The sequence below is a fragment of the Electrophorus electricus genome, chromosome 1, assembly GCF_041902795.1.
Source record: "Electrophorus electricus isolate QZ-2024a chromosome 1, ASM4190279v1, whole genome shotgun sequence".
Lineage (NCBI taxonomy): Eukaryota > Metazoa > Chordata > Actinopteri > Gymnotiformes > Gymnotidae > Electrophorus > Electrophorus electricus.
In genome coordinates, this window is record NC_137497.1 from 31,791,859 (window position 1) to 31,806,858 (window position 15,000).

The 15,000-nt window shown below is 47.9% G+C and overlaps 1 protein-coding gene across 3 annotated transcripts in view; it reads right to left on the bottom strand.

Moving 5' to 3' along the window:
* The window catches only part of itga8 (integrin, alpha 8), a 63,111-nt gene that overhangs the window by 12,960 nt on the left and 35,151 nt on the right, over nucleotides 1–15,000 (bottom strand). For all 3 annotated transcript variants that reach the window (XM_081715193.1, XM_081715194.1, XM_035526043.2), the window contains 7 exons: nucleotides 13,086–13,141; nucleotides 12,649–12,803; nucleotides 10,328–10,465; nucleotides 10,075–10,142; nucleotides 9,603–9,750; nucleotides 7,771–7,863; nucleotides 2,378–2,457 (listed from right to left, as the gene is read on the bottom strand). In XM_081715193.1, the coding sequence (XP_081571319.1) occupies nucleotides 2,378–2,457; nucleotides 7,771–7,863; nucleotides 9,603–9,750; nucleotides 10,075–10,142; nucleotides 10,328–10,465; nucleotides 12,649–12,803; nucleotides 13,086–13,141 (738 nt within the window). The remainder of the gene's footprint in view (nucleotides 1–2,377; nucleotides 2,458–7,770; nucleotides 7,864–9,602; nucleotides 9,751–10,074; nucleotides 10,143–10,327; nucleotides 10,466–12,648; nucleotides 12,804–13,085; nucleotides 13,142–15,000) is intronic.

Sequence of the window (15,000 nt, forward strand, 5' to 3'; positions counted from 1 at the left end):
TCTCCTGTGTGTATGTTTCTTGTGTGTATTCTCTCTGACAAGGTTCTAGCGTAAGGGCGTCCGTAGAATCTGGCCTAATGAATGAAAGGAGAATGAATGGAGAATGAAAGTAACAAAGCACTTTTTAAGAGTGACACTTTCCTAGAAATGTCTAGGGAGTGTGCTGGAGATTGATGGAGATTGATGTAGATTGAGCGAGACTGATGGAGACTGATGGAGAGTGAGGGAGACTGATGGAGAGTGAGGGAGACTGATGGAGACTGATGGAGAGTGAAGGAGACTGATGGAGACTGATGGAGAGTGAAGGAGACTGATGGAGAGTGCTGGAGAATGAAGGAGACTGATGGAGAGTGATGGAGACTGATGGAGAGTGATGGAGAATGATGGAGAGTGCTGGAGACTGATGGAGACCGATGGAGAGTGCTGGAGACTGATGGAGAGTGCTGGAGACTGATGGAGAGTGCTGGAGACTGATGGAGAGTGAAGGAGACTGATGGAGAGTGCTGGAGACTAATGGAGAGTGCTGGAGAGTGCTGGAGATGAGGTAGCAGCTCTGCTCTGAATGTACTGCTGCCCTCGGGCACTCAGGGAAGTGGGGAGCATGTGGGACAATGGCTGTCTGAGAGCATGCAGAGAGGCTACGTGCCAAAGGTCACTGGGTCAGCTGTCTCGCCAGTCATTGTGCCGAACAACCCACAGAATACCAGACCAACCACACACACGCACACACACACACATACACAAACTACACTCCAAAAACATCTACCTACACATTTATCACTGTCTCTGCACACACGCGCGTGTGCATGCGTGCACACACACTCACACACGCACACAACTGGTTCATGTTTGGAGCCTTTTGTTTATGAAACGGAGATGGTGTAAGAGCTTTATTTACTACAGTACTTCTCTGACTCACACTCACATAAAGACACATACAAACACATACACGCACGCACGCACGCACAGCCATACTGTCACAATGTGGCTGCCAGGGACAATGCACAGATGGAAATCAAGAGACTGACATTGTGTGTTCACCTCTGAACTACAGATAAACACAGACTGATGTAAAGTCAATAACACGCACACACACACACACACACACACACACACACACACACACACACAGTGGTGCCAGCAGGACTGACAGAGAGGGAGGAAGATACATCTCATTTCCACATTTATTTCCTCGCAAGATGAAGCATGGTAGTGGGGTGGAGGCGACATGTAACGTTAACCACTCTCCATCCTCTAGAGATAACACCTTCCCTGCACCTCCTCACACACACACACACACACACACACACACACACACACACACACACACACTTCCTAGTGTGACCTGGCCTTGCTATCTTGCTATTATGTGTGGTGCAGAGACACCCTAGTGACACCCTTTAGAGACACCCAGCCTTGTAGTCCACTCTCCTAACACAACACCTCTCATACAGAACACCTCCTGTGTGTGTGTGTGTGTGTGTGTGCATGTGCGCGCACTTTAGAGAGTTTGAGAGCAGGAAACAATACAGAAAGTGTTATTGTAACACATGGTCCTAAATGTCCTCCTGAGCGAACAAGGCCACACACAGAAATATGTGTTTGAACAGTGTGAGCATGTGTGTGTGTGTTTATGGGTGTATGTGCGCATGAGTTATAGATTTGCTGCTCTATGTCAAATCTTTTCTGTAACAGTATGTTCATTTGGAGACAAAGGCCAAAACGTGTCTGTGCAGGAGTGTGTGTGTGTACCAATGACAGTTTGATGGTATGTTTGGACTCTACTTGTGTTAGCATCAGAATGAATGAATCATTTTTCAGTACACAACAAAGCATTTCTGTAAGTCACCCTCCATAAAAATGCCAAATGCTGTAAATGGAAAAGTGTTTACGCTTGTGTGTGTGTATGTGTGTGTTGAACATCAGTTCACAACACCGTTCACACTGTTCTGCTTGTCTTCTTCAAATATGCCATCGCAAACCAGTAAGATACACAAACATGCAAAAGGAATGCACTATGTACCTCACAGGTGTGCTGAGATCTAGGACATCTAAACTCAAGCTTTCTCAAGTTTCGCTCAAAGTCTCAAATATACTCAGATAAAGAGAGAAGAGCTAATGATGAAATTGTTCAGAAATGAAATTCCACTACCATGCAGACACACACACACACACACACACACACACACACACACCAGGTACTTAAATCAGGATAACCCTATCAAAGGCAGCAAAAGGTGCAGGGTCCTTTGGCACAGAGGGTATGTTTATAAAAATGCCTGCTTGAAAAACAGCCACCCTCTGTCTTGGTCTGGGAGGGATGGAGAGAGCGAGGGAGAGAAGGAGAGCCGGAGAATAAAGCAGAGACGAGACCCACCTGAGTATCTGCAGTTCAAAACCCACGTGAGAATCGGCTTCGTCTAGCCGTCGTACGGAGAACCTCAAACCCAAAGACACCTGGAGAGCGAGAAAGACAGAGACATGGAGGAGAGAGATGGAGGGAGTGACAAAGACAATGGGTTGGTGACAGAAGAGGAGTATGAGCACATGAAAGGCTTAGGTGACGTCTATAAACGTTCTCTCAAAAAGAACAGAAACCCCCCCCCACAGGCTAGTTAACACAGCAGTGCTGCTTTATAAGAGTGGTGACGGTGTGTGTGTGTGTGTGTGTGTGTGTTGGGGCGGAGGTCCAGTCTTGCCACTCTCTCTACTTCCGCTCACTCATTGGTCAACGTTCTGAACTGAGACAAAAAGCTGTTTCCTCAAACAACTCAACAGCCAAATGACTTCCCAAGAGCCGCGCCATTTCACTTGGTCACCAAACTGTGCATAACCCTGCCCCCTCCCCCAACCCACCCCCACCCCGCCCCCGCTAACTACACCCACATGTGGCAGTTCATTAGTGTGACTATGATAATAGTTGTCGGGTCAGCTAATGAAGGGCAGCTCTGTGGCTACAGGCTATACGCTAACTCTGGAGCCTCATAAACATGCCCCCTCCCCGCACAGTGCTCCATCCACCCCAACGCCACATGCATAACAGAGAACCCACAGCAACAATCGCTGTTAAGCTTTAAAGAGGGGGGCGGACCAGAGGAGCCTTTTCTTGTGGTCATCGGCTCTTGGCTGAGAATGATGGGGAGCTGCTAAACACCAAAGGTCCTCGAGAAATGAGCGCCACGACCGGGTTCGGACTTTGATGGGGAGGGGATCGTGTGTTTCTCCGAGACCATGTCAAGTGTCCAGTCGCCCTAATGAGACGCTTTGATCGGAATGTCGCAGTGGACTTCAAAGCAGACACACACCGACACACACTCAGCGGCCGCGGGAGGTGTGTTTAATTATGGGAAATCACATAGGTTAGTGTAAATTACTCAAAGCAAATAAATTACTCAAATATTCCAGAGAGAGAGAGAGAGAGAGAGAGAGAGAGAGAGAGAGAGATTCTTCTCAATTAGAAGTGAATGTAAAACAGAACACTGTATGACAGATTTACTGCTGTGCAGGGACAGGGTAGGATCTGATAGCAGAGATTCCCATAAGTTGATCCTCAAAGAATCAGGTTGTTACCCTACTAACCGCACCACCAGCGAGCCCCCTTACTCAGTGGCTCTCCATAGCACCCTGACGAGAGGCGGGCCCAGAGCGTGTCGGACACATCTGAACCTTGTGGAACCTTATTCAGAGAGAGGCCGTCTTCAACAACGAGAACGTGATTTGGGCAGGTTTCTTTGTTAGTAACCTGCACTTGTATGATTTGACACTTCAGGAGATTTAAGGGCAGTTAAGGGGTTTGAAGGGCAGTGGGAGCTCAGTGGTTGCCAGTTCAAGCCCTGCCACTGCTGGGCCCCTGAGCAAAACTCTAAACACTCAGTTCCACAAGTTGTATTCAGTCATAATTGTAAGTCACTTTGGACAAAAGCATCAGCTAAATGGAAAATGTAAATTTATAAGCAACTGGTGGATTTACAAATTTCAAAGGTTGTTGCTTCAGTCTGACTTTTGTGGACAGTTGTGATTTCTCTAGCATGTGAGGAGCTGTAGCTCTGCTTACAGTACACATGCATGTCCTCTGACCTCAGGCCGCAGTGTGTATATGAACAGGCAATAACACTCTCGAGAGATCTGAGCTCTATTAGATGCCCTGACTGCAATAAAAGCTCGATAACTAGCGTGTGTCTACCATGTTTACATGCTATTTAAACACCTAACTAAACAGAGCTAAACATTCTTCAGCACTGTTTCAAACAAACATCATAGCCAGTCCCCATGCGCTGGACAGCTTTATGACGAACTCGTCCCACATGAGACATGTCAACTCAGGAGTGGACGCTGGGCTAATGGTGTCCGACTGGGACAGGAAGCACAATCGGAAACTGGGAGTAGGCTGCCAGGGAGGATATGAGTGTCTGTGTGGGCATGTCCACGAAACGAAGCCCAAAGACTATGCCCCGCACACGATGCCAGGACATAACGCCTTCCACCAACAGTGAGAGCAAATAACTTTGGTTCTTTATTTAAGTACTCGAGTACTTGTTTGACTAACTGAGTACTTACCCTAATACTTTCCCCCCATGTTTCGAGTATCTTTGCCTTTCTACATCTTCTCATAAATGGCCTTTCTCCTGAGCAATTTTAAATATTTGACATTTTAAAAGCAGAGCACTCGAAACAGTCCTATACGCTACATGCCGGCCACTTCGTATCGGACATCACCACCCGCCAATCACAGCCGCTACAGCAGTGGCTGTTTGCAGTCATCTGCGGCGGTTCCAGATACTGGTCCATTAAGAAAATCACATACCATTTCACTGCTGTTCACGCAGATCCTTGGACTGATTGATTTAGCAAACTCCTCCCTGACTGTGAGGACTACTGCTTCAGGACAGATTTGCTGCTCGGTGCCCCAAGACCCCCAGGGGCGAGAGCCATGACAACGGGTGGGGTGAACCTGCGCCGTCCCTCTATGGCCAGTGGTTGCTGCAACCACTTGAGACGCTGTAACTGGTTTTAACATCGGTTCTAACTGTCCCAAAGGATTTATTGGGGAGCAGAGCAATTTTCAGGTTCCAGGTGACTTCGAGTGAAACACCAAGCTGTCCGAGAGTCCTGGAAACTTAGCGTAGAGCTTTGGAAGCCAAGTATATATTAGGGGATCTTATCTAGCAGTGCTTAAACCCCAGTTACGACCTCCCAGTCTGGAACTGGAACTGGGCGGAAGGACACTCGTGAGAAACTCTTTTACTCTGAACTCAAGCACCTTGCTGAAGGCCAGCTGGAGCTTGCAGTCCAGAGCGATGTGGAGGTTATAAGGGGGGGCAACTCTGGGAAACGGGGCGCTCTAGCTGGGTATGGTGCCGGCAGGCCGGTACCACAGGAAAGGGGGTAAGACGTGGAGGCGTCTTTTGAGTCCGGAGCGTCTGGAAAGTGACGAGTGCTTGTGTGCTTCATGTGTGCCTGTGGCAGAGGTTTGGTGACAAGTGTGATACGAGCATAATTGTGTGTGTGTGTGTGTGTGTGTGTGTGTGTGTGTATGTGTGTGAAAGAGCATGTGTGTGTTTGAAAAGGAGCACGTGTATGTGTGAGAGAACATGTGTGTGTGTGTGTGTGTATGTGGCAGCATGTATGTATATGTCGCGGTGCTTAGCTGGTGCCGTGTTAATCTTGCCCAAGTGAGGTTAACCTTACATGCTTCAACGGCAATGCCTGTATCCACGACAACGACACCCCCCAATCTGGAACATGTTAACATGCCAACTCTAACTTTCTCAACATTCTTCAGTGACCCCCCCCCACCCCCTTCTCTCTCTCTCTCTCTCTCTCTCTATCTCTCTCTCTCTCTCTTTGTATTCAGGCTTTTCCTTTCTCTCCAAAGGTCTGCCTAAATCTTTTTAAGTCTCGCTGTCCAACTCAGTACACAAGATAACAAGCTAAATCAGTTCTTTCTCTGTTTTCTGTCTCGCTCAATCACCCACCTCACTCGCAATCTGCTGACTCCAAATATAGTTTTCTTTTGTGTTTTAGAGGTAAGAAAGACACAGGATATACAAACGCTGCCTGTACACATCTATTGCTCTCTCTCTCTTTTCTGTCTTCTTTCTCTCCCTCTCTCTGTCCTTCTTTCCATCTCTCCCTCTTTTCAACTCTTCCGGCTTCTCTCGCGGTCACCTTCCAAAACTCCACACCTTCCTTCCTCTTATGTGTGCGTGTGTGTGTGTGTGTGTGTGTGTGTGTGTGTGTGTGTGTGTGTGTGTGTGTGTGCGTGTCTGTGAATTAGACAATAATTCCAAAGGGAATTTTAGTCCGAGTGGAGGCAGCACTTCCTTTCTGTCCATCTCCCATCCCTAACTGCCCAAACCCCTCCCCCCCGTCTCTGAAACGAGCCTCCAACACGGGCCGCTGCTCCGGAAGGGGGTCTCTCTCCGTCTCCAGCCAGGAGGCGAGACCCCTGCCCCGGACCCTCTCAGCGGGGGCTCGGTCCGTCCTGCAGCGTTAAAGCACACATGCTGAGCAACACTAACGAGGCAGTGTGGGCAGAGAAAAGCATTTACCAGTGTGTGCGTCAGATTAGAAGTCAATTACTGTTCAATGAGAGTATGGAATAATGATTGGAGAAGCTTGTGTGTGTCTGTGTATGTGTGTGGAAAACTGTTCTTTGAGACCTGAGGGTTAACTCTTGGGCAGAGTTGTCTCCCTCCTGTCAACTACAAACATTCCACAGCCAAAGGATCACAGCTCACCCTTAGGCCATGGGGGGTGTGAATGGAGGGAGAGAGAGAGAGAGAGAGAGAGAGAGAGAGAGAGAGAGAGAGAGAGAAAGGCCCATGTTCTTTGAATGTAACCCATGTGGTCAGTGGGTTTTAAAAACTTTAATCACAGGAAGAGTTATTGGAAGTAAAGACTTAACATGCACACGCACACACACACACGCGCACACACACACGCGCACACACACACACACACACACACACACACACACACACACACACACACACACACACACACACACATAAACTGACAGCAGACAGTTGCCCCACTCACATTAGGAGATGAGAAGCTACTGTGATAAGTGACCAGTGAACTAACACATCTGTATAACAGCTACATGCGCCAATTATCATAAACATCTGGATTAACGATGCATTAACTGCACTCTCTTTCACACACACACACACACACACACACACACACACACACACACACACACACACACACACACCTTAATAAAGCTATTATCCTACTCTTATATATAGCCCTTGTCCCTTAGATACTATCCCTTTTAAAATTATTAATGTTAAACACAAATAAACCAACCAACCCAAACATTGCATGGACACATGTGCTTGGTGCTTCACATGTCAAGACCCTGGCCTCCTATTAACAGTGTCCAACATGTGATCTTCTGGGAGAAGAAAAGGGACAGACTAGGGTCTGCTTCCCAGCCTAGTAAACATCCTGAGGAGAAATGTTCACTTTATGAACATGAATTCTCCTGCTTTCGGATCATGAACTCTCCAGCTCACTTCCCCAGTCAGAACAGATCCGCCTACTGTCCTCTGCAGAACAACAGCGCCGACTCTCAATCTGAAGCGTTCATGGGACTGGGGGAGGGGCTTCTTGGGAAATGTAGCGCCAGCAGGTGCTAAAGGGTGTGTGTCGTGTGCCTTGGACTGAGGGACCTGTAACATTGACCCCGCCCCCCTCGGGGGACGTGAGAAGGACATCACGAGAGAGGGACAGAAACAGAAGGCCGGCGACGGTTCCCCTCACGTTCACGCCGGCCGCCATGGGGTTGCCCAGGTCGCACACCACCAGCTGGGTTTCGTTCTCAGTCCTGTGCTCGCAGTTCATAATCTGCAGATCCTGAGAGAGAGAGAGAGAGAGAGAGAGAGAGAGAGAGAGAGAGAGAGAGAGAGAGAGAGATGTGGAAAATACTTCTTTGCTAAAAATGTTCAGAATGTTCACATTTTCACAATAAACATACGAAATCGAATTCTACACAGGTGACACAGGTGTGAAAGATGATGAATCTTCCTGGGAGTAGGACACAGAGCAATCCTTGCTGTAAAATATATAATAAAATGTCACCCGCTGAGAGACTACTACTCCTCCGACTGTAATTACAACCCCCCAAAAACAGGTACATTACTAAATATGTTTACATATTATTTTTAGAATATATTATTAAGGTCTTAATGGCCTGGGAGAGAGAGAAAGAGAGAATTAGTCAGTTATGTGCTAATATTTCCTACACTATGCTGGGAGTATGCAGTAGTATAGAGGGAGTGCACATGTATAGTACATATCACTCCAGATAACGCAGTACTGTTTATGCCATATAATGTTCAAAAAAAGTTCAAAACTGGCCCTGGGTCAGTACTCTGAGTAGTTTACCATCCTTAGCGTCACATTTTCACATCACAGCACAATGTTAAATGAGTAAACGGAAAGCTGGGCATGTCCAAAAGAACAGCTCTATTAAAGAAGGAGATAAGGGGCCCGAGAGAGAGAGAGAGAGAGAGAGAGAGAGAGAGAGAGAGAGAGAGAGAGAGAGAGTATATGATGAATTCAGTGACGGTAATCACACCATATATCACTGAGGCCCCCGAGGGCATCCTGTCAACTCTTTCCCCCTCTCCCTCCATCCCTCCATCTCTCTGTCTCCCATTCGTCCTCCCTCAGTGTCCCTGCATCTATCCATCTCCAATCCTGCCGACCGTTTCCTCTCTCCCTGGAGCTCCCCAGGACGGTATACGATGCAGCCATTGTAATCACATTAAGATCCCCGTCTCTCTCTGTCCAACACATGCTGCGTCACAGTTACCCACTCAAACAATAACCCACAAACCCAGGGAGAACGCACCGAGAATACAGGGAGAAACCAGAGAGAAAGCATTGAGAACATTGGGAGAACCCAGAGAGAAAACACTGAGAACATTGGGAGAATCCAGAGAGAAAACACTGAGAACATAAGGAGAACCCAGAGAGAAAGCACTGAGAACATAAGGAGAAACCAGAGAGAAAGCACTAAGAAGATTGGGAGAACCCACAGAGAAAGCACTGAGAACATAAGGAGAAAGCAGAGAGAAAGCACTGAGAACATTGGGAGAACCCAGAGAAAAAGCACTGAGAACATTGGGAGAACCCAGAGAGAAAGCACTGAGAACATTGGGAGAACCCAGAGAGAAAGCACTGAAAACATTGGGAGAACCCAGAGAGAAAACACTGAGAACATTGGGAGAACCCAAAGAGAAAACACTGAGAACATAGGGCTGTAATGTGCAGCACGTTTTGGGTAAAACTGTAAACACTCAAGTCTAGAAGTGACATCATAAATTTACATTTAAGGCATCCAAGGGTCATGCTGGGTGTCTGTGACATGCTTGGGACTGAGGAATTTCTGAATCTGGACCAAACCGGAGCTGCTTTAATCAAAACAGCAATACACAACAGATGTCAAATACCCCCATTAACAGTCCAAAATTAGTTCAGAATGTAATCCCACCTACATTACAACAATCAGTTTTAAACATGTGATGTCATGGAGTTTCCTCGTATAGAGGGGCGAAGAAAAAAAATTCATTGTAGGTGAAGTAGTTTACCTCCCGTCGGCGCTCAATTCCATTGTAGTCCGCTTCAGGTGGGAGACGCACCCGAAGCTCCGCCTCATATGCTCCTTCACCCTGATTGGCTGCGGTGATCATGAGCACCAGTGGGTTGTCATCGCCAATCGCAAGCTCTGATTGGTCCCTACATATGTCCAGTCGAAAAATAAAGAAAAGAAAATAATCTGCTTTTAGTTGATCAGTGGTAAAAGCGTATGGTTACAGTAAGATATAAACACCGCAATGATTGTGTTCTGTAATGTAGAAAATACAACCAATGAAAACAAGGCCTCCATCCATAAAGTTTAATATACACTATTAGAACATGAACAGATGCCTGCAGGCATACAAGAATAGCTCAGTACCTAAATGAAGTGAGCATGAAAACATTCACTTTTGGGAATACACACACAGACACACACTCACACACACACACAGACAGACACTCCTCCACACACAATGGACTCACAATTTAGCAGAGAGCCTGAGATCTGGGACGCACATGTTGTCATCTCCGCAGTCCAAGAGGATGTTTGCCTGAGGGTGAGAAGACAAAACAGAACAAATATGTCTTTATTTAGCTCTTTAGCTGTGTCTGCCTTTAACCTTCAATATGGATGCACTTAACTGCATTTAACTCGCCATGTTGCAAACTGTTATGAATTGAGCTGTAGAGAGGCAGACACACTTACAAACACACACACACACACACACACACACACCTGCTCGTGGTGGAAGGTCTTGGTGTAGTGGTCCAGTGTGGGTCTCAGCTGTAAGCCAGGCAGGGTGGCTGTCTGGTCCAGGCTGTAGTTCAGAGCCACGCTGATCGGGCTCAGCTTGTCTCGAAACTCCTCTTCATCCTACACACACGGAGGGGCGGAGATGACTGCACAGCAGCCAACAGCAGAAAACATCGCTCACACACACACACACACACACACACACACACACACACACACACACTCTCTTCACTCCGTGGGTCGTCACGTCGGACGGCGAGGGCAAATATTTGTCCCGTATGTCCCGCGTTAAGATGTAGATTTCAGCAACACCTGCACAAAGCCTTGTAGCGTCATTTGCGATGCGTTACATGCAGCGGCGTAAAGGGCAAATGCGTTTTAGGCGTCGAGAGTGGTTGAGGTTCGCCAGGGGATGAGAGCAGAGCCACTCAACAGACCGGGAGCACCGGATCTGTCAGCTCCGCAACCTCCTCTGTCATTCCTGTGACGGTTCCCTCCACTCGGGAGAGAGCAAGGGCCCGTAATCCTTTCTGCCTTCGTTTGCATTCAGCATGTGCTTCCCGTCTCGCGTCTCAGCCCAGGTTACTGGCTCCACCCCCCCTTCACCCGTCTCCCTTCATTCCTATCAACTGTCCCGTGGATTTAAACGCTTCCTGGCGTATTTGTGGAGCGGTGCGGTCGTGCCGTTTGGGGGCCTTTCCGGTTCTTTCTAGCGCGTGTGGCTTTGCCCTTTTCTTTTGTCCTCTTCATGGTTGTGGAGGCCGCTGAGTCAGAGGACCTCGTCTGTGAGTCAGAAGCCGAGGCCACGTCACATGCTTTTCCTAAAGCCCTCTTGGCTTTCCGCGTTGGCCGCCGCCTCCGGTTTTGACGTCCGGCCGCTTCTAGCTAGTGGGGCCATACGTGACGATTCCTTCCTTCTGTGCTTCTTTTCCTTCTTTCCTCCCGTCCGGTGTTTTTTCCTGCCTCTGATTGGCCCATCCTCAACTCTTGTTTGCGCTTATGTCGCGTAGTCATCTTGGAGTGAGAGAAAAGCCGACGTAACCGTGTCATAAACACCTCCACGCTGGGAGAACCGGGGCAATAAATACTACCACATTAATTAGCTCAGAGAACGAGAGAGAGAGAGAGAGAGAGAGAGAGAGAGAGACAGAATGTGTTTCTATGAGAGAACGAGAGAGGGAGAGAGAGTATTTCTATGTGAGAGGGCGGTAAGAGAAAGCGGATTTGTATGTGAGAGAAAGAGTATGTGTGAGTGTTTTTGTATGTGAAGTAGAGTATGTGTGTGTGTGTGTGTGTGTGTGTGTGTGTGTGTGTGTGTGTGTGAGTGTCAGAAGACGAGAGAGAGAAATATATTGAATTAGGACCCACAGGGAAATGCTCTCATGTACTTTCCAATGATATAGTAATAAGGGATTAAAGTTATCAGATTGATGAAGGCTTCCTTTACACACACACACACACACACACACACACACACACCCCTTCGATAAGCAAAATTTATGTTTCCGAGCACAGTTTCAGGTTTTGGATAGCTAAAAGCTCATTTTCCCAGGTTTCACTGACAACTTCCCTTTCTGATCTGTGAGGTGCGCTGGCAGAGGCTCTGGGTCTGGTCTGTCCTGACTCCCCTGTCTCACAGAGCCCTAATCACACACCTAAACATTTCAGCTCCAGCTTGTTGTGATAACTCACCTTCATCTGCACTTCTCTTTTTACCTGCCATTATATTTGATTTATTTCACTTTATCATTCTACAACTGCGTCTCCCAACCGTGGCCTTCAGCACTCTTAACAACTGTGTGTGTGTGTGTGTGTGTGTGTGTGTGGTGGAAATGTCAGGGTGAGCAACTGCAAACAAGGATGTTGCTTGTATGTGGAGTGTGCTTGGCCAATAAATTCTGATTCTGATTCTCTCAGACATGCTGACATACTTCAGATTTCTCACCACTAACAGCGGCTGCTTGCCTTGGCCCGTATGGCACTTTCCCATGGGTTAGCTCGCTGAAACGAAGAATTTTTATTTCAAAATTTGGCCTTGTTTCTCCAACCTTCCCATAAACGGTCATGGAAATCCTTTAGCCCTATTAAGACTCCTGTGACCATATTTGAGCCTTAAATAAAAATAATTTTTTTTAAATATAAATGAAAAGAACAGATATCAAATAATGTTGGATGATCATAGCTTCAGGCAGCCGTGTGGTCCCCTGATGGCTTTTTGACCTGTAAAGCAGGCCGGCGCTGATCAGCCCGAGTCCAGAACGCTTCTGCGTGTGGATGACTCGGCGGTACCCCCTGCTGCTCACCCGCAGGTAGACGGTGTGGTTGAGGCAACGCTGGCGGTCTTGCTGGCCCAGGGGCAGCAGCAGGGTTCGCTGGTGCTGATGCAAGTCGAGGAAGAGAAGCCGCTTCACGGCACCCCTCTGCTTCAGCCGGTCCAAACGCAGCTCCATCCGCAGAGCTGAGAGACACGCGGAGAGAGAGATTTTATTTAATTTTGTTACTAGAGTTCCTGAATCAAAACAATTTGAGGTGTTTAGAGGGGTTCTCAAACACACACACACACACACACACTCTCACATGCTCTGTATCAAATCAAAAACACTGCTTGACAGACAGATTGCTCTAAAAGTCCTGGGGCAGTATTTTATTGTCGGTTGACGCAGCTGTAGTTCACACCTTTTCTGTTTTAGCTCTCTCACAACCCCCCCCCCCCCACACACACACACACAAATCTACTTACCAACACTGTCTGGTATTCCAATTCCAGAGACTTTAGCACAGACATCTACTCTCATACTAAAGCAGAAAGAGGGAGAGAGAGAGGGAGAGATGGGGAGGGGGAAGATACAGACAGAGAGAAAGGGAGAGGAGGATAGAGAGAGATAATGATCATTACAGACAGTTAAAGCCATTCAACTGATAAGAGTAATGCAATACAACATACATAAGCCAACAGAAATGTTCTGGGGAGAATGGGGGACACAGTCTGGACATCCACCATACTCTCCTCCTGGATCTACAGCCTAGACATCCACCATGTTCTCCTCCTGGATCTACAGCCTGGACATCCACCATACTCTCCTCCTGGATCTACAGCCCTGACATCCACTATGCTTTCCTCCTGGATCTACAGCCTAGACATCCACCATGTTCTCCTCCTGGATCTACAGCCTGGACATCCACCATTCCCTCCTCCTGGATCTACAGCCTGGACATCCACCATACCCTCCTTCTGGATCTACTGCCTGGACATCCACCATGCTCTCCTCCTGGATCTACAGCCTGGACATCCACCATGCTCTCCTCCTAGATCTACAGCCTAGACATCCACCATGTTCTCCTCCTGGATCTACAGCCTGGACATCCACCATTCCCTCCTCCTGGATCTACAGCCTGGACATCCACCATACCCTCCTCCTGGATCTACAGGTTGGACATCCACCATACCCTCCTTCTGGATCTACTGCCTGGACATCCACCATGCCCTCCTCCTGGAGCTATAACCTTCACAGCTCTGCTCTAATCCCTGCAGTGGATGAAATACACTTTGGTCTTTCTGATCCAGGCCCTTGTTACTAACAGGAGCACAGGAGCGCGGCGCTGGTTCACCGCCCGTAATTGCTTGGAGCAGACAGATCATAGGCGTTTGCTGAAGCACTCTGGGGGATGCCTGCCGTGATGCATCTCCTCTGTGACGTCTGCCAATCCCGGTTCCCCTCCGAGGAGCCATACGCTCCCAGTCCGCACGTGTCGTGTGCACGGTGCAGGAGGCAGCCGTGAGATTAAATACGTGTGCACGTGAAACCTGACTCAGCACTTCCCGTTGATGTCACAGGTCAAGTCCGGGCCACCACGTCAGTTTCAACTTCTAAGACCATTTGTTTTTCATGCTGTAAGAGCATTCTGGAGCTTCATGCTTGATTTCACCCACCCCCCCCCAAAAAAACAAAACCCACAATCAAGCTTGATATCTGTATGGCACAGGAAAGCTCTCCAGCTTCCTACCCTGGGCAATTAATTTAGTAGAATGTATAAATGGCAGCATGGTGAAGATTTCCAGAGCTGCTACAGCGTGTACACGTCTGTCATGAACAACACGTGCGCACATACCTCAAGCTTGCACACACGACTCCGTTTACAAGAAACACTCTCGCACCTTGAGCAGATGCAGTTCTCCATGTGTGTTTCTGCACTGGGAGAGCTGCAAAACCATTAGAGGGGCCTATGACTTCATTATCAGTGCCTGGCCAGACAGCTTTAACCTCGCAGAGCAAACTGCAAACACACGCGCACACACACACACACACATACACACACACACACACACACACACACACACACACACACCTTGAACCTTGAGTCTATGAGTGCTATACATATAATATGCAATTCCTCTTATGGCCCTGTCCTGATGTCCATGGAGACCAACAAGAAGGAACCCAGCACAGTGCATGCTGCTGTAACCATGGCGACCCTGCCATGACCCCTCCAGCGCGGTCACACATGTTCAGTGCAGTTATGACCAAACTCACATGTGTTGCGTACACATGCATGTGTGTGCATGTGCAAACACGTGTATGTTTGTAAGTCAGGAAGTAACCCTGCTGAATAACTTAATGATGTGTCTCTGTCAACCTCATTAGCAACGCACTCTC